Source organism: Aphelocoma coerulescens, chromosome 5 (assembly GCF_041296385.1).
Source record: "Aphelocoma coerulescens isolate FSJ_1873_10779 chromosome 5, UR_Acoe_1.0, whole genome shotgun sequence".
NCBI classification, from domain to species: domain Eukaryota; kingdom Metazoa; phylum Chordata; class Aves; order Passeriformes; family Corvidae; genus Aphelocoma; species Aphelocoma coerulescens.
In genome coordinates this window covers 65,351,575-65,370,609 of record NC_091019.1, presented here as the reverse complement: position 1 = coordinate 65,370,609, position 19,035 = coordinate 65,351,575, and the positions used below count along the sequence as shown (strand labels likewise).

The 19,035-nt window shown below is 50.8% G+C and overlaps 1 protein-coding gene across 4 annotated transcripts in view; it reads right to left on the bottom strand.

The window, feature by feature from the left end:
* The window catches only part of FERMT2 (FERM domain containing kindlin 2), a 49,434-nt gene extending 31,915 nt beyond the window's left edge, over positions 1–17,519 (bottom strand). For 3 of the 4 annotated variants that reach the window (XM_069018621.1, XM_069018622.1, XM_069018623.1), the window contains exon 1: positions 17,156–17,396. In XM_069018621.1, the coding sequence (XP_068874722.1) occupies positions 17,156–17,312 (157 nt within the window). In that variant the 5' untranslated portion in view covers positions 17,313–17,396. Of the gene's footprint in view, positions 1–17,155 lie in introns of all 4 variants that reach the window. The other variant, XM_069018624.1, reaches the window with a different exon arrangement.
* Positions 17,520–19,035: the final 1,516 nt, after the last annotated feature.

Genomic DNA, 19,035 nt, shown 5'->3' with positions numbered 1-19,035 from the left:
TTTAGTAATATAATAATTCTGTTTTCAGCTCCAGATCCCCCTGTGATCCTGGATTTCCATCATGGAACACCAGTTTAACCCAAATTAAAACCAGCAACTGACATTTATTCCAACAGCTCCTGTCTCCATCCTTCAGAACTGCAGAGCACCAGCCAGAAAACCAGGAGCAATTCCAGAGAACTGGAGTATTTCCAGGATTAGGTGAAGTCCCAGCAGACCCAATGCCAAAGGGACTGAAGGTACCAAGGAACACACTCCAGCACCAACATCATCGTGGGATTCTTGATGTCCTGTACAGGAGTTGGACTGGATGATCCTCGTGGTTCCCTCCCAGCTCAGGATGTTCCATGATTGTTTGATAAGTAAAGATTATCCCCAAGAGCCACATCTGAATTAAACCGAGGAGAACAACGTGACAAATGAACTTTTGTCTGTCCCTATCTCAAAACAGGATCTCGAGCTCGGGGTTACTGAGAGAACCCAGCAAGAGCTGGATTTTTCCTCTGAACTCCTGGTTTAATGGCACAATCAGGACTGCAGAAAGTGGAAACGTTCAGCTGGACTTTTCAACAGCTTTGTACAATCAAATTAAACAAAACCAAATATAGAAAAGCATGCAAACTTGCACAAGCCTTGTCTACCCGGAAAAAAATCCAAGAAATCATTACAATGGACTCTGGTAATGAAGTCCAACTTCTGCCCTACTGAAAGCTGAACGAATTGGCACCAAAAATCAGGGGGAGGAAAAAACCAAAGGCATTTGGAACCGGTAACATTTATGCCTAACAGAAGGGGATTTGGGTTTACACTGCAGATTAACCATTCAGGCCACAGCACAAAAACAACTCCTCGGGCCTGAGAGTAATTAACACTTTCAATTAACAGAGAGATGTTGGTTCTAGCAGGAAGGGGAAGGTCTGTGCCTGTCCCATGGGGTAGTTATATATAAAAGAGGCTGGCAAATGTTTAGCAGCTGCTTTGTGGGGTTGAGTTTTACACAATGACAAGAGCCCTGGGTGCTTTGCAAGGATCCAGGATTGCCTGGAGCAATCCCTGCAGGCCAGGGAATGCCAGCAGCCTGCTTAAATCTGATCAAAGGTTTATAAACCTTCACCAGAGTCCCAATTCATGAGTTACTGATTTGTTGGGGTTACAGCTTCACAACAAGGCTTAATGTTCCAGCTCAGGCTCCTCCCATCTACTACCATCAGTCACTTCATATTTATCAACCTATCATATTCATCAACTTACTCGTATTTATCAACTATTATCAATTTATCAGCTGGCCACTCATTTATCAGAGCTCAGGTAAGTCTCCAAGTACTGTAAATTCATCTTAGAGATCCCAGACCTGGAATTTAAAAGTTTACTACAGGTTGCAAATGTCAGTGGTGTTTGTAGATGCTGCTGAGTGTGATGGATACGGAACTGCTGGAGCGAGTCCGGAGGAAGGTCACCAAACTGAGCAGAGGGATGGAGCACCTCTGCTAGGAGGAAAAGCTGGGAGAATTGGGATTGCTCAGCCTGGAGAAAAGCAGCTTTGAGTTGACCTAACTGTGACCTTCCAGTACCTGAGGAAGCTACAAGAAAGATGGAGAGAAACTATTGATAAAGGATGGAGTGCCAGGACACAGGGCTTCCCACTGCCGGAGGGCAGGGATAGATGGGATATTGGGAAGGAATTCCTGGCTGGGAGGGTGGGCAGGCCCTGGCACAGGGTGCCCAGAGAAGCTGTGGCTGCTCCTGGATCCCTGGAAATGTCCCAAGGCCAGGTTGGATGGGGCTTGGAGCAGCCTGGGACAGTGGAAGGTGTCCCTGCCCGTGGCAGGGGGTGGAACTGGATGGGCTTTAAGGTCCCTTCCCACCCAAACCCTTCCAGGACTCTACTGAATGAGCTGCACACATGTAAGGATCACAAGCAATCACTGCCACCCTTCCAGGCAAGGAATCCCCCAGGTGAAGGCAGCAGGGATGAGGAGGCTGGAGCTGTCAGCATCAGCTGGAGCGTGGGCTGGGCTCAGGGAACTCCAGGAGCCCAACCCCAGCAGCAACACCCTCGGGAAAGGGAAGCACGGTGCTTCCTTCCCGGCCTCAAAAATAAACCCTGCTCCCTGCTCCCCCACCTTCCCCTGCAGCCTGAACCCAAACCTCTGGAGCCTGGGAGGACTGGGATTTTTTTTTTTCCAGGAAGAACCTGGTGTTGCATTTGCCTCCCAGAACTGTGCCAAGAGGCAGCGACGTGCACGAGGGACGTTTAGGACATTTTGTACAGCAAAACCCACGGAGCTGTTCCCCTTGGAAAGCCATCCAGACAGTCCTGGGAATGCAAGAGGCATCTTAAATCACACAAATGGCTGCAGGGACCTCTGTGAGGGCAGAACAGTGAGAGAAGGAGTGAAGGGCTGCTCAATAAAGTGTTTTAAACCTGAAACACCCTCAGCTTTCAATCCACGCCGGCGCCTGGCCGCAGTCACATCCCGCCAGCTTGTCCAGCATGAATTACAATTGCAGATTTTAATTCCCACAGCCACCACTAAATTCCCATCTAGAATCCAGGCAGCAGCAGTAAGTCTGAATCAAGATGCACACGGGGTGTGTTTTAATTCTGTGCTCGCTGTCGCACAGAGACCCACGAACACAATCAGCATTCAAGCAGCAAGGCTGAATCTGGGTGAAGGGCAAAGAAAATCGAGGCAGCCCTACCTGATGGCCCATTTATCCCATTTATCCCAGGACTTGGCTGCTCCTAAATGCTCTCTCTCTGCCAATCCATGGGTTTTTAAAGTCCCTTTCCTGCTGCAGCAGCTATTGAAGCTCCTTCCTGCAGACGCACTGCCGTCACTTGGCAGCTTCTCCGGGCCAGCTTAGGACTTACAAGCAGTAGGATACGAGTCTCCAGTGCTGTATAAACACCGTATTTTCCTTGTTATTTTGGGATATCCCCTATTGCAGATGGGCTCTCCTTCCGTGCACTGCTCAGGACAACAGAGCCCTGATACAACTGAATAAATCTCTTTTTTTCCCACCCTTCCCAGTGCATGGTTAAATCCCACTGGATGGGTATTTGGAAGGCAGGGGTGGTTTCCACCTCTGGGAGAGGCTTTCCTGGGGTGGCATCAGATTCCCTTTCACACCCACATCCAGGACTAAATCCATAGGGCAGCCAAGACCCTACAAATGCCTCCATCACCTTAATTATGAACCTGGGGGTTCATAATAAATAATGAAAAAGCTCCTGCATAAGCTTGAGTAGGCACAGAGGGAATTCTGCAAGCCTGCCTGGGATGGATCACAAATTTTTGGTGGATTTTTGGACACAGAGGATTTGTAAGTGACACTGTTTTCCCTGGAATTCTCTCCACCTTCGGAGAGGCAATGGAAGCAGCTGGAGCAGAGGCTGCAGCTCATTCCTTAATTATAAATGATGGCTTTTAGAGCAAGGGATTTGAATCTTCAGCATTCCCACAGGAACAATCTGAAAGGACCATCCTCCTCTGGGGCAAACATGCCAGAGCCAAAACCCATCCATCCCTCTGGGGGGTTTTCCACAGGAGCACAATTAGTTCCACAGCCTTCTCTGGCTCTTTCCCAGGGGTGGGTTTAATCAGGATTATCCCTGCTCTGGTCTAGGCACACTTGGGAAGCTGAGGTGGCAAAATGCCTTTCCATTATCTCAAATTTATATATATAAAAATATAAAAAATATATATCCAAATATATATATTTAATCATATATTTTATATATATAATATATAAAATACATCCTATCTATTATGCATATAAACATACACATATACACTTACCCCATACATATATATATATAAAAAAATATACATCTATAAAACAGACACAAAACCAAATTATATGCACATATCATTATAGATAAACACACAAAATATATGCATATAAAAATAGATCCACATATATCCACACAAATATATATATATAAATGCCATATATATCCAAGATACAGTGCAGGGACTGAAACCAACTCACAAGCCAAGCATTTCCTCTTGCAAAAAGTCATTTTTGTACTTTATAATCTACCTGGAAAACACGAAACCAACCCCAAAATTTCCAGCTTTTCACTGAGTTTGGTGCAGATGGGCTGAAACTCCTCGAGGGTTTTTGTAAGAAAATTAAAATAAAAGTGGTCACTTTCCTTTTTTTTGGTGATTTCTGAATTTTAAAATGAATATGCACTTCACACTGAACTGAAAAAATACAGATGTGGACAAAGCACAGAGTGCAGGCAGCTGATTAAAGTACCTTTAAACACAAATTCCTGCTGATAACACCTTAATCCAGCCCTCACAGCTCCAAGGGGCTCTCCAAACCCTGGGCTGGGTGTTGGCTGCATCCACACCCCTCCTGGGAAGCTGGAGGGGGAGGAAAACTCCTTCCAAGGAGAAGAGACTTGCAGCAATAAACGGCTGGGAATGCCCTGGGTGAGCTCAGGGATGGGGGATACCCTCTCCTGCTCCCTCAGGATGCAGTGCACAGCTCCCCAGCATGGAAAACAAGGCAAAAGTGTTAAAAAAGTTGGGGAGGAGAGAAATTTAACACTAAAAGTGCAAAAAAAAAGAGAAAAAAAACCCCAACAACCAACCACCAAAAATCATTGTACAAAACCTCGTGTGGTTGCTCTGGTTGGTTTTCCTTTTCCATGTGTCCATGAGGGGGGAAGGTGCAGCTTCAGAGCACTAGCAAAATCAGGGAATTGGGCAAATATTCCTAAAATATTCAGAAAGACTAAAAAAAAAGGCTAATTTGGTGCATGGAGCAGGAGAGCAGTGCTGGGAAAGGGGAAGGGTAAAGAAGAGGGAAGGGGAAAAGAGGAGAGGGAAGGGAAGGGAAGGGAAGGGAAGGGAAGGGAAGGGAAGGGAAGGGAAGGGAAGGGAAGGGAAGGGAAGGGAAGGGAAGGGAAGGGAAGGGAAGGGAAGGGAAGGGAAGGGAAGGGAAGGGAAGGGAAGGGAAGGGAAGGGAAGGGAAGGGAAGGGAAGGGAAGGGAAGGGAAGGGAAGGAGAATGGAAGTATGAGAAAAAGAAAGAAAAAGAAGAAGAGGAGAAAAAGAGAAAAAGAGAGAGAAAGAGAGAAAGAGAGAGAGAAAGAGAAAAAGAGAAAAGAAATATCCTGAGTTGGCAGGGACAAACAAAGATCATCAAATCCAATGTCTGGACCTGCACAGGACACCCCAATAATCAAGGGAGTTGCTGAAAGTCCCAAAGATGCCAAAGATTTTTCTTAAAATAGATATCTTTATTTTTATTTATATTTATTCGTAGTGGTTATATATTTATTTTATATAAACATATATGTAACAAGTGTAACACTCATCTGTGCAGCTGAACCCACTGCTCCCTCCAGGGGAGGCTCCCCCTCCAACCTCCTCACTGCTCCCACTGACCTCTGGAAGGAATCTGGAAACCCAGATTCCTCCAAGCATGCCAAAGCCACTCCTTCCAGGATAATTGTGGAGCAAAAAAAAAAAAATTTAAAACCAGAGCTATTTTCATTTATCATGAGTCCAGCAGAAATGCTGATGTGTTTTGCTGGGTGACACAGTCACTGTCTTGGGGCAAAAATCTATAATTTAGGGAAAGTATGAGTCTTCTGGAGCGCACTGGAGTAGAGTCCCCTCCATCCCCCAGCGGGGATTTAATTGCAGAGCAAAGTTCAAAATGGAACACAAATCCCTCCAGCCTCTGGTCACAACACTTGAAAAATCATACTTTGAAACAGGGAGAGAAACAGCCCATGAAATTATCATCACTGGTGTAATAAAGCTGCAGCCAGGACAAACTGAGGCTCCCGCAGCTAATGGGACTTGAGAGGGGTTTTAAGCACATCTCCCACATGTATTGGACACATGCAATGGAAAATAACCTGAAATAGCCACCCTGCAGCCATCACCTGTGGAAGGGCTTTTATCCATGGATAAACACGGAATGGTACCGGAAATTCTCCTGGAGCTGCCACCATGGGCAACTCTCACCACTGTTTTCATGGAATCATGGGATGGTTTGGGTTGGAAGGGACCTTAAAGCCCATCTCATTCCACCCCTGCCATGGGCAGGGACACCTCCCACTGTCCCAGGGTGCCCCAACCCCCGTCCAACCTGGCCTTGGGCACTTCCAGGGATCCAGGAGCAGCCACAGCTTCTCTGGGCACCCTGTGCCAGGGCCTGCCCACCCTCCCAGCCAGGAATTCCTTCCCAATATCCCATCCATCCCTGCCCTCTGGCACTGGGAAGCCATTCCCTGTGTCCTGTCCCTCCATCCCTTGTCCCCAGTCCCTCTCCAGCTCTCCTGGAGCTCCTTTAGGCCCTGCAAGGGGCTCTGAGCTCTCCCTGGAGCCTTCTCCTCTCCAGGTGAGCACCCCCAGCTCTCCCAGCCTGGCTCCAGAGCAGAGGGGCTCCAGCCCTTGGAGCAGCTCCATGGCCTCCTCTGGACTCTCTCCAGCAGCTCCACGTCCTTCCTATGAGGATCTCAGAGCTGGGTGCAGCATTCCAGCAAAGTCCACAGCACAAGGAACAAGTCACCTGCAGCCTCATTCTGCCTTGAGTTTACATCAGGAATGAGCTGGGACTAAAAAAATCTCCTCTCTTTTAGTTTAAAACCATTCCCCCTCGTCCTATCACTATCTGCCCCTGCAAAAATTTCATCCTACTTTATTTTCAGGAAAACAAATATTCAGGAGAAGATCCACACCCATCCATGGAGGTGCCCAAAACAGGGTGGACCCGTGCTGGAATTTCAGTCTGAGAAGAGTATTTCTCACACGAAAAATAGTTTGACTTCATAAAAATAAAAACCAACCACCAAACAAACACAGACAAAAGGAGCCTTGTTCCCAACTCTGTGATTCCATGAGCACGACCCAGATTGGGAGACCTCCCTCTTATCCCGGCGTGCCAGGGCAAACGTTCATGGCAAAGTCCTGACGTCAAAGCCCCCGTGTAGTGGCACAGAGTGATTCAAGAGCAAGGAAAAAAGGAGGAGGGAGGGGAACAGAATCCCAGAGGAGGAGACTGAGCACATTGGGATGCAATGCTGCATGTGGATGTTCCATGTGTCTGTCCTTGTCAGGGAAATTACGGAGCGTCTGCTGCTAATGAGGGAACGCGCTAAGGAGCGGCTGGAAAAAGAACTGGGGTTCTTTTATTGCCTTTTACTGGGATTCTAAGTCAGCTTTGCAATGGAAAGTCCATGTCTTGATGAGGCAGGGGTGGTAACTGGAGTCCTGAAGAGCTGATACATCAACCTCAAATATCCCAAAACGCTGCTCCTGGCAGTGCAGGGCTCAAGATGCTCAGCCTACGGGCTACAGGGAGAAGAGCAAATCCCAACAAGCCTGAAAGCCACTGTTTTTCTAAAGTAAACTCGAGGAAGGAAGCTCTTTCCAGTGTTAATAGGATTGCTCAATTAGCTTACTTGAAAGTTTATTAACTTGGATTGCATCTTGTCCCACCCCCTGCCATGGGCAGGGACACCTCCCACTATCCCAGGTTGCTCCAAGCCCCATCCAGCCTGGCCTTGAACAGTTCCAGGGATGTGGCATCACAGTTTCCTGCAAAATTTTCCCTGTAATTTTAAGCTTTTCAGCTATTTGGTAGCTTTATGCACAGCCATACCCAAACCTGTCTAAATCCCTGAGCAGGGACAGTTTTCCCATGATGCTGAACCCAGCTGGAATATTGGGAAACTCTCCAGAGGAGCTGAGAGCTGAGGTCACCTCAGCTCTCCAAAACCCCCAGCACTGATGGGCTCAGGAAAGTCTTTGCCAGTGGTGTGCAGAATTCCTTTAAATCCCTGCACCAGCAACCCAGAGAAATATGGATTACTCATTTTTCTGTGGCAGGGAAGAAAGGAAAGCAAGGGTGGATTATTATTTTTTTAATTGGATTTTTTTGAAACAGGATCTCTGCAACCTCATTTTGCCAACTGTTCCCCCCCATTCATCAAGCAGCCCTCCAGAGGAGGCTTTCACTGGCTGCCTCCATGGAATCATGAGAAATGGCAGAAAACTCGATTAAGGAGTGTGGTTTCCATGATTCATCCAGCACAAAATAGGAAGCATCGGGCAGAAATGCTGCAGCAGAGGAAGGAAGGAATTCGGAAGGAATTCGGAAGGAAGGAAGGAAGGAAGGAAGGAAGGAATTCGGAAGGAAGGAAGGAATTCGGAAGGAAGGAAGGAAGGAAGGAAGGAAGGAAGGAAGGAAGGAAGGAAGGAAGGAAGGAAGGAAGGAATTCGGAAGGAAGGAATTCGGAAGGAAGGAAGGAATTCGGAAGGAAGGAAGGAATTCGGAAGGAAGGAATTCGGAATTCGGAATTCGGAATTCGGAATTTGGAATTCGGAAGGAAGGAAGGAAGGAAGGAAGGAAGGAAGGAAGGAAGGAAGGAAGGAAGGAAGGAAGGAAGGAAGGAAGGAAGGAAGGAAAAGCACTTCTCCAGGGAGCTGTCCTGAGGAGCAGCCCAGCCTCCCTCACCCTCCAGCCCTGGATCACGGCTCCCTTCCCTCTCCAAAAAGGACAAGTGTCCCAGGGTGACAGCAGCCTGCAGTCCTGACTCATCCCCAAGGAATGCACAAGCCAGAGGAGCTGGTCCTGCCAAAAAGACATCACACCCAGTAAGGGAGCCAGAGGACGTGTATTGGGATGGATGATGCATCAGGCAGGGAAATGAGGATGATGGGCAACCTGAATTCCCAACCTTGAATTCCCAACCTCTCACCAGGCAACTCCCCAAGCACCTTAAGGATGGTTAATCTCTGGTTAAAGCTTAGATCCCTGCAAAGTGAGGCTTGGAGCCTCAGGATACCTCAGGCAGCCTCACCTCACTCCATAATTTTAAGTGTTGATCCTTCTCTTGCAGATCCAGGTGAAATCATGGTCTGAAGAACAGGGCCCTGGCACAGGGTGCCCAGAGAAGCTGGGGCTGCCCCTGGATCCCTGGAAGTGTCCAAGGCCAGGTTGGACAGGGCTTGGAGCAACCTGGGATAGTGGGAGGTGTCCCTGCCATGGCAGGGGTAGAATGGGATGGGATTTAAAGTCCCTTCCAAGCTGAACCATTCCATGATTTCTTTTTGGTTCTGCCTGTTGCCCCAAGCTCACTAATGAACACAAAACACTTTTAAAGAACTTTAACAGCTCCAACCTTGAGCTTGGATCTGCCTCACCCATCACAGGGCCAGGTCCTGGCACTGAAGCCCTGGGGCAGGACATGAGGGATGGGGACAATTCCTGCTGCAGGAGCTCTGCAGCAAAGCTCTGTGGAGCATCAGCCAGGAAGGAAAGTTGAGCAAGACAGGGACAGAGCTTCTTCCAGGCAATTTCATAAAGCCCAGACTTTCTAATTGAATTGGAGTTTCAGCAATTAACCCTTCCCAAAGCACATGTGCCTGCAGGGAGCAGGGGAAAATAAAGAAAGCAACCACCAGCCAAGCAGGTGTAATGGGCTGGGAAGAGATTTAAAATCCATTGGCAAGATGGATTTTTTGGGTGCTTTCAGGATGTTCTGCAAGTTAAAAGTCAGCTGAGGCTGTAAAGGGGAAGGTTTCTGCAGCTGCTGGTGGGGCTGTTTTCCTGTGTGCATCCCCTCCCAGTGTTGCTAGCAACCTGTTGGCCAAATTCAGCCACATTTTACCAAAAAGTGGAGGTCTGCCAAGATCCCAGCTGGTCTGGAAGAGAGGGATCAGTGCTGTCACAGGGCCATGCCATGCACACAGCCCTCAGCTGAGGTTCACATCTCAATGGCCACAGAGTGGGAGCTGCATGCAGAGGTGTTGAAACCTCGCTGGAAAATGGGTGAATGAAAGAGAAAGCAAGATCAGTTCTCCAGAAAGAAAAATAAATAGATAAAAAAGCTTTCCCCTGGTTTTCTGGGTGCTTGTCATATCCTGCCCCATCAGTTCTGGCTGGTGGGAGCTCCAGCCTGCATGAGAGCAATGTGTCAAAAGCAAACCTGGGCAAGAAAACTAAATTACAGCAACTCTGCTCAAACTCCATCCAGCAGGAATTCGGGGGTATCAGCATTTTTCCAAATTACACACCATAAACCCCTGAAAGCCTCTGGAACATTCAGAACTGAATTCCACCAGCTGAGTTTTGCTCCGTTTTGTTTCTCTGCCCCTTTCTAAGCAGTCAATTAATTCACATTTCAGAGTGAGAATGAAGAAATGCAGCTTTCTCCAAGATGTTTTCACACCACGAGACTTTTCCCCCCAAGCACACACCCAGGGCTGGATGCTGGGTTGAAATCAGTGAGCTCCACAAGGGCTGCAAATCTCCTTCCTTCCCCTCATCTGTCAGAAAAACCACCACTAAAAAAACTCCCCCAACACCCAAACCAGAAGCTGGCCGTGCTGGTGTCCCTGGTGATGTTGAAATGACTGAAGTTTGCAGTGCAAATAACCCCTCATCTTTCCCAACACAGTAAACATTCCCCACATCCACAATTTCAGGCAGTTATCCACAACCTTTTTTTTTTTAATCACATCAAAGACCAAGGGTTAAAATCCAGGTGCCTGGTTTGCTGAATCATGGAGTCACAGAGTGGTTGGGGTTGGAAGGGACATTAAAAACCATTTAATTCCACCCCAAGAGACACCTTCCACTGGACCAGGGTGCTCCAAGTCCAACCTGGCATTGAACATTTCCAGGGATTCTATTCTGAGTATAATTTGAGTTTTTATACAGTTCAGACAGACTCAGACAGATGCCTGGGTGAAACACAAGCCCTGATGGAGAAGAAAAGGAAAGAAAAAGGGAAAGAAAAAAAAAAAAAAAGGTATTAAAAAAAAAGAGGAAGGGTGTGAATGTGATGATTTCTATGATTTTCCAGCTCCCCACACTGGCTTCCCCACGTGCCTTATGTCAAATCGAAACCTGAGGGAGCTGGAAGAGGAAACTACTGATTTGGGCTGGGTGGGAGCAGCAAACCCAACAATTTCCTGTCTGTGGTGGGACAAACCCAGGCTCTGGGATCTGCGGGAACGCTGACACTGCCTCCCACCCCGCGCTCCTTCCCCTCCCATGGGGACCTGCAAGCTCAGCCTGGCTCTTTCCAGCCAAATCAGATGGTTCACCGTGAGAGAACTTAAAAAAGAAATTAAATAAAAATAAAATCTTAATTGTTTTGGCTCCTAAAGAATCCTCATCGCTCTGAGTACAAATATTAATTGCCGTGACTGCAGCTCGGAGCTGCCTCTATGTGGCTTTTACCTCCCCCCAACCCTGAATTCCTCTGGTCATTGGCAGCTCAGCTGAATATTCCACTCAGGCTCACAAAGAGGACTTTATTTGAGCCAGGATCAATCTGAGCCCACGTAGGAGCTTCCTGCAGCCCAAAGCTGGATGTAAAGGAACGAGCTGGTCCCTCATGGATCAATGTGCACAGCTGGAGTGTGTGTTAACAGCACTGGCACGCTGTCACTTAAATGTCACCAAAAATGTGCTGTTTGGAGGGTGAGGATCAGCACAGGCTGCGAGCAAAGGGGTTAATCAAGTGGCAATGTGGAAATGCAGGGAATGGGAGCAGCTCTGCTGGGCTGCTGGAGGATGCTGCTGAAGTGGGAGCAGCTCTACAGGGAGCATCCAGCAGCTTCCAGGGTACCAATTCCAACTCAGAACAGCCCAAAATCCTGCCTGAATCTGGAGCAGGAGGACTTTTGTGCTCAGCAGGTGCCAGATCCCCCTCTGTGCTCACCATCCCACTGCCCAACAGCTGTGCAAGTTTTGCTGTTTAAAAGCTTGGGAAGAAATTTTCCAGGGAAATCTGGAGCGGGGTGAGTGCCTGCCCAAACCACAGCAGCCTGGGCTGCCTCCAGCAGCCAACACCACCCCCATTTGTGACATTATTTGGGACAAGCTCTCAGCACCCAGCCCCAGAGGGAACACAAACAGCTCCTGGAGGATTGAACAGCACTTGGGAGTCCTCTCATGGACGTCATGAAAAGCAGCTCTGAGGAGTGACCAGTGCTGATTTTGAAGGGAAAAAATAAATCCTTCTCATCTCAGGTGACAACTGATGGGCAGATGAGCACCTGTGGATGTCCCATGTGAAGGTGCCCAGGTGACATCGTGGGTATGGATTGGAGGAACACCCTGAGCTCATGCCTGGCACCAAGTACTGATGCTCAGACACCTAATTTTGGAAAGTGTGGCCACAATAAGAGAATCCTACAATGGTTTGGGTGGGAAGGGACCTTAAAGCCCATCCAGTTCCACCCCCTGCCCATGGGCAGGGACACCTTCCACTATCCCAGGTTGCTCCAAGCCCCAGCCAGCCTGGTCTTGGGCACTTCCAGGGATCCAGGGGCAGCCACAGCTTCTCTGGGCACCCTGTGCCAGAGCCTCACCTCCCTCCCAGCCAGGAATTTCTTCCCAATATCCAACCTACCCTTTTCCAGCTAAAAGCCATTGCCCCTTGTCCTGTCCCTCCAGCCCTTGTCCCCAGTCCCTCTCCAGCTCTCCTGGAGCCCCTTTAGGCCCTGCAAGGGGCTCTGAGCTCTCCCTGGAGCCTTCTCCTCTCCAGGTGAACACCCCCAGCTCTTCCAGCCTGGCTCCAGAGCAGAGGGGCTCCAGCCCTCGGAGCAGCTCCATGGCCTCATCTGGACTTGCTCCAGCAGCTCCACGTCCTTCCTATGAGGATCCCAGAGCTGGATGCAGCATTCCAGCAAAGCCCAAAGCACAAGGAACAAGCCACCTACAAAACAAACCCTGCAGCCTCATCCTGCCTTGTGTTTACAACAGGAATGAGCTGGGACAAGGACTCTGCTTTTCTCTCCCATAGCCTTAAGCTGTTTCCAGGAGTTCACACCAGTTGCAAGGCAAAGAATTTCCCCAGCGAGTCTCATGAGGGCCTGGAGTGTTTGTAAGCACTGCAAAACCTCAGGCACAAACGTGGGCAAATCAATGACGCTGCACTTTGGTGGTGTTTTATTCATAAACCTTTCAGGGGTCCATTAAGGAGAGGAGACTTCACAGGCAGAACAACACTCATATTAGAATTGATCTTGCAAGGAGTGGTGCTGAAATCCTTGGAAGATAACACACAAAGTCTATTTGATGGTGGAAAGAGCCCCTGGGGTGAATCCCAGACACGAATTCCAGACACATTTGCAGGATGAAAACAATTTAAAGAAGAGCTTAAAGTGCTACAACCAAAACTTTGCATGGACCAACTCCTGTGCCAGTCCTCAGGTGACATCCCACCCTCTCCAAGGTGATACAAAGGAGACAGAGGAGGAGCTGCCAAAGGGAACAACAGGAGTTTAAACCAGTTGCACAAACCCTTATCCAGGCTGAGATTCACAAAAAACCCCAAGCCTGCAGGAGCTGTCATCACTGCCTGCCATTATCAGCCTGTCTGAGGGCAGAGGCTTTGCTCTGACATTTATCCATGTCAGCTCTCCTGCCCATCCCAGGTCCATAAAATAGGGATGCCACCACACTACCCATCCTTAACCCCTTTTGGTCCAGAAGGACATCTGTAATTCCAAATCTTGCTGGGGTTTTTTCACTCGCTTATCTGTTTTCCTCAGGTACAAGCCCAAAAAAGTGCTCAGTGCTCCCAGCAAACTCCAGGAGCTGGACTTGACTGCCACCCATATCCTGCGTGTAAAAGAATCCCAGAGAGAAATCCACATTTCCATCACAAAACTTCTATGCACGGACCTTCTGAATCTGCTCAGTGCACATTTAGGTCATCTGTCTTAAGCTGTGCCTCTGTCAGACACCATTTGTCCCCCCTGCCCTGTTTCTGTCAGCTATTCCTTTATTCCCACGACCAGACAGAGCATCCCCCATATATCCCACAGAATTCCATAAAGCCCACAGAGCTCCTCCCAAGCATGTTTCAAAAAAAGCAGGATTTTTAAAATTCCATGTGTTTAAAACAGCCTCAAGTTGATAACAACAATAACCTGCGTTCACTTCCTTCCTTCCTCTGCTCCCAGTGATTTTAAGCTTTATTTTTTTTTTTTTTTTTTGTTTGTAAGTCAATAGTGGCAAAATTCCTGAAAAACCCTGAGCGAGCACCAGGAGCTTCCAGTACAGACCCCAACCCTCACGGAGCAACTAAATGCTGCTGCTCTTAAAACCTCAGCACTTTTTTTGCTTATTTTTCAGGGATGACTTTGCCAAGAACTTGGCACGGCTCAATTAACAGAGTGGCTTAATCCAGCGGGTGATGAATAACAGGGGAGCCAACAGGTCATTGCAATTCACTTGAGTTACCAGAATCCCTATCTGCTGCTTGGGCTTTCTCCAATCCCTGCTTGCATTAGCCACGGATTTTAATTGCCTATTCCCAAAGAGTCCGACCGCAGCCGCTCTGCGCAAGCAAGGACCGAGCCCATGGGATTTATGGATAGCTGCAGCCCCTGGCAATTAAGGAGGAGAGACTCTGCTGGATTCCTGCTTCATCCCAACAGGATATTCACTGCACTTTTTCTCCTACAAGCATCAGTAAATACTAATGTAAATCAAGGTTTTTCCCTTTTCCAAGCTCTGCTTGCTGCTGGGAGGAGGGAAGGAATTTTCCCCCCTGTTCACTAATGGTGAACAGCTTCTATCACCACTCTACAACCAGAGTGTGGCTGATCTGCTGCAAATTTCCACTGACGTCCTAAACTTCACTGGAACTCCGTGAAGGCCACAGAAATCTACTTTCCAAAGCCTGCAGGATTTGTCCCAAAGGATGGAGCAGGCAAACCCCAGCCCAAGGCACTGACCCGCCTTCCTTCCTCCCCCTGCAGCGTGCAAGCAGAACAGTCCACGGGGGATCCCACAGGGAAACCCAGAACTGCAAGGAAACTTTGTTTTTAGGAAATTTCCTTAAAACTCACAGCAGAAAACCCGCTTGGCAGGAGAAGAATAATTTTTTTAACACTGAAAGTTGTTGAAATAATGAAATAAACAGCAGCAGGCACACAGCAAATGACAGGGAGGAAAAGGTTAAAAATGCAGGGAAAGGGTTTCAATGTGGAAAAATTGCAAAATGAATTTATGTGGAGATGAAGCAGCCCAGAGGCTGGATGAAGGGAGGCATTGAGGAGCACGGGAGGATGAGGAACGAGCCCCGTCCCACCCCGCTCTGCTAAATCCGACCCCGCTCAACTGGCAGGAGCTCAAAGAAGAGCCATAAAAATAATGAGAGGGCTGGAAGAGCTGACATGCAGGAAGATTAAAAGGAACTAAATACGTATAGCTTGGCCGGGCGACAAAAGCCAAGGGGAAAGGGAAGGCAACAGCCGGAGATATCCATGGATCTGACCATCCCGGGGAGGGAGGCACTGCGGTGGAGCCCCCCGGGGAGCTCCATCCCCTCTCCCCACGCCGCTGTGGCCGCTGCATTCCTTCCCTCTCATACAATCCCTAATTTAACAAGTGGAGAGGATCCGGGCAAACATTTGGGGGGGGATGGATTACGTCAGGAGCTAATTTAGGTCCTCGCTGGGCTCCGGCCCCGCGCACATGCCTGGCTTTCCACACACGCTTCAGCCCTGAATCTGCTCCGGCATCTCCCAGCACCCAGGGGAGCATCGCTCCTTCCACTCATGGGTGGATTTTTTACCCCCTCTAGAAAGCGGGTTTGCTTTTTTCCCCAGCCACGGAGCGCTCGACTTCAGCAAAACTTTCTGCACCTCCAGCGTTAAAGTAAAAAAAAACAGAATAAAATCAAGTTTTCGGGGAGTTCAGGCGCCCTCCAGCACGAGACCCCTTTGATGCGAGCGCTCGCTTCCTTTCGAAACCCAGCGTATTTATATCCATCTCTTCCTTCCTGCGACTCCAGATAATTAATAAATCAAAAGCTAAGCACGGGGGAAGATGGGCTTTTTCAAGCCACACGCGGGCTCCGCAGCGGAGCGGGACCTGCAGCTGACAGCTCCGCTACTCCCACAGCCGCAGGCACGCGCGGGACCTCGCAATTAATATTTTATTTGAGCAATTACAGCCATCAGCCCGGGCTGCACCGCTGAGTAAACACAGCCGAGCCATAAAGAGCCGATAAAGAGACAAGGGGGAGGAGGTTCGGCGGGGCCGGGCTCCCCGCGTTCGGCGGGCACCGAGCCCTGGCCAAGGCCCGGCGTTCCCACGCGTCCCGGACAAACGGGCTCTTTGTCCAGGTGTGCACCCAAAGCCACCGCACACCGCCGTGTCCCCACACTCGCCCACATCACCCCACTGATGGCCCCACGGACCCTCGGGAGCGCTTCCCTCGCACGGAACCGGCCGCAGCTCCAGGATGAAGTTTTGCTGTAAACTGCGGAGCGTCCATAAACCCCCCACCCCCATCCCGAAAATGGAGCTGTTTCCTAACTCTGTGTAAAATCCTGGGTGTGAAGCAGCCGGTGGAAGGGGCTGAGACCCCGGGGTGGTAAAGTTTGGCTGGTGGAGGTGGTGAGAGGGGGAGCCTGGGAGGGTGCAGAGGGAGGGGGGCTGCTGGGGGCTGGGATGGGGGGCTAGGGCAGGGTGTGGGGACCTGGGGTGCTCCCTGGTGCTGGGAGTTACGGCAGAGTACTGGGAGAGGGTGCTGGAGCTAAAACACAGTACTGGGGCAGGATGCTGGGACCTGGGGCAGGGTGCTGGGAGCCAAAGCACGGTACTGGGAGATGGTGCCGGAGCACAGTCCCGGGACAGGATGCTGGGTGCTAAATCACAATACTGGAGCAAGGAGCAAGGTGCTGGGTGCTGGAGCACAGCACTGGGTGCTCAGGCACTGTACTGGGGCAGGATGCTGGGAGCTAAAGCACAGTACTGGGAGAGAGTGCTGGGAGCTGAGGCAGGGTGCTGGGAGACAAAAACAGAGTCCTGGAGCAGGGTGCTGGAGCACTGTACTGGAGCAGAGGTGCTGGGAACTAAAGCAGGGTACTGGGTCAGGATACTGGGTCAGGGTGCTGGGAGCTGAAGCAGTCCTGGAGCAGAGCGCTGGGAGCTAAACTGGGGTACCCAGGCACTGTACTGGGCAGGGTGCTGGGAGCTGGGCACTGCACTGGGCAGGGTGCTGGGAGCTGGAGCAAAATACTGGAGAAGAGTGCTGGAAGCTGGGCACTGCACTGGAGCAGGGTCCAGGGATTTAAAGCACAGTCCTGGAGCAGGGTGCTGAGCACTGGGAGGATGCCGGGCTGGCCGGGGAGTCCCGGGGCACTCACCGAGCTTCTCGACGAGGCGCAGCATGACGCCGCCGATGTGGATTTCGCCGGTGACCCGCAGGGTGACGTCGCGGCCCAGGTCGGTGACATGGACGCTCAGCTCCCACGTCCCGTCGGCGTAGCAGCCGTCCGGCATGCGGATCCCGTCCAGCGCCATGGCCCCGGCCTCCTGCGCCGCCGGCCGCGCCCGGCACGGAGCGGGAGCGGGATCAGCAGCGGCAGCGGGATGGGCCCGGCTGTGCCCGCTCCGCGCCCCGGGGCAGGGCTGGGGGCGCGGTGGGGCGGGATCGGGGCCGCAGCGCTGCCCCGCCGCCACCGCCGCCACTCCTGAGGGGCCGCCGCGGCGGGAGCAGCGCGGGAGGGCAGAGCGGGAGGCGGAGGGAGCGCGGGGAGGGAGGGAAGAGGAGGAGGAGGAGGAGGTGGGGGATAATAATTAAAGGAAAAACGCGCCTGTGGCTGCCGGGCCCCTTGGCCTTTTATGGAAGCGAAGGACGGAGCAAATGGGGGGGGGGGGGGGGGGCCCCGCTCCAACATCCGGGAATCGCCGGGGGGCGGCCCGGCCGGGATCGGCCCGGCCTGGCTTGGGATTGTCCCGGTTCGGCCTGGTCCGGCTCGGTTCGGCCTGGTCCGGCTCGGTTCGGCCTGGTCCGGCTCGGTTCGGCCCGGTTCGGCCCTGCTCATCCCAGCTCGGCTCATCTCAGCTCGGCTCATCTCAGCTCGGCTCTGCCTGGCTCATCGCGGCTCGGCTCATCCCGCTGGGCTCTGCCCACCCCGGCTCGGCCCAGCTCATCCCAGCTCGGTTTATCCCGGCTTGGCTCTGCCCAGCCCGGCTCGTCTCATCCTGGCTCAGCTCATCCCAGCTTGTCTCGTCCCGGCTTGGCTATGCCCAGCTTTGCTCAGCCCTGCCTGGCTTGGCTCGTGGCTAGTGGTCCCAGGGCATCCAGAGTGGGAAATTCGGGAGCCAGCCCAGAGAGCATCCATTAGAGCTGGCCAAAACTCGGCGTCCCAAACACACATGGGCTCCGTGGCAGCCGTGCCCACTCTGCACCCTTCGGGGTGTTTTTTAACACTGGCCCCAAATTCATAGGAAAAACCCTTCCCGTTCGGCAAAACCCTACCTTGGCATAGTAGTCTGTACCTCCGTTGAGGCTGGGAGATGGGCTGGTTCCCTCCATCCTCATAGTCTGTGTGAATATGGGAAATGGGAACTGTCTTTAAATAAAAGGGTCTGAACCGGCACAAATGGAGGAAAAAAAAAATATTATCCGCTTCCTGTAGCTCCTCCACCCAGTGATACACACATCCCGCCAAGCAGCCGCGCTTCCTGAAAATCCAGCACGCGGAAGGGGCTGTGGTTTGAGGTCCAGTGCTGTGGATCTATCCTGCCCTGTGCCAGGTGATGGGAAGTCACATCCCAGCAAAGCTGTGCCCGCCCTGGCAGTCTAGGGGATGGCTCTGCCAGCCCAGCGCTGTCTCCATGAGCACCATTCCCACATTCCCCATGAATGGCGGTGGGAGCTTTAGGACCATGGAATCATGGCATGGTTTGGGTGGGAAGGGACCTTAAAGACCATCCAGTTCCAGCCCCCTGCCATGGGCAGAGACAACTTCCACTAGCCCAGGCTGCTTTGGCACCATAGAGGCAACAAAACCCCCTTAACGGGATGGTAAAAAATTCCCACTTTTGACTTTGCTGTATTATAACAGATATTTATAAAGGCTGTTCCTCTCCTTTAATACCTAATATACCTTTAATACCTAATATACCTTTAATACCAATAAAACCTTTCCTGAGGTCACTGTGGGCAGACTTAGCCAGGTTTTATCCAAGGGTTTTTGCTAACGTGGCTGATGCTGCCAGAGGGAAATTGGGTGACGCT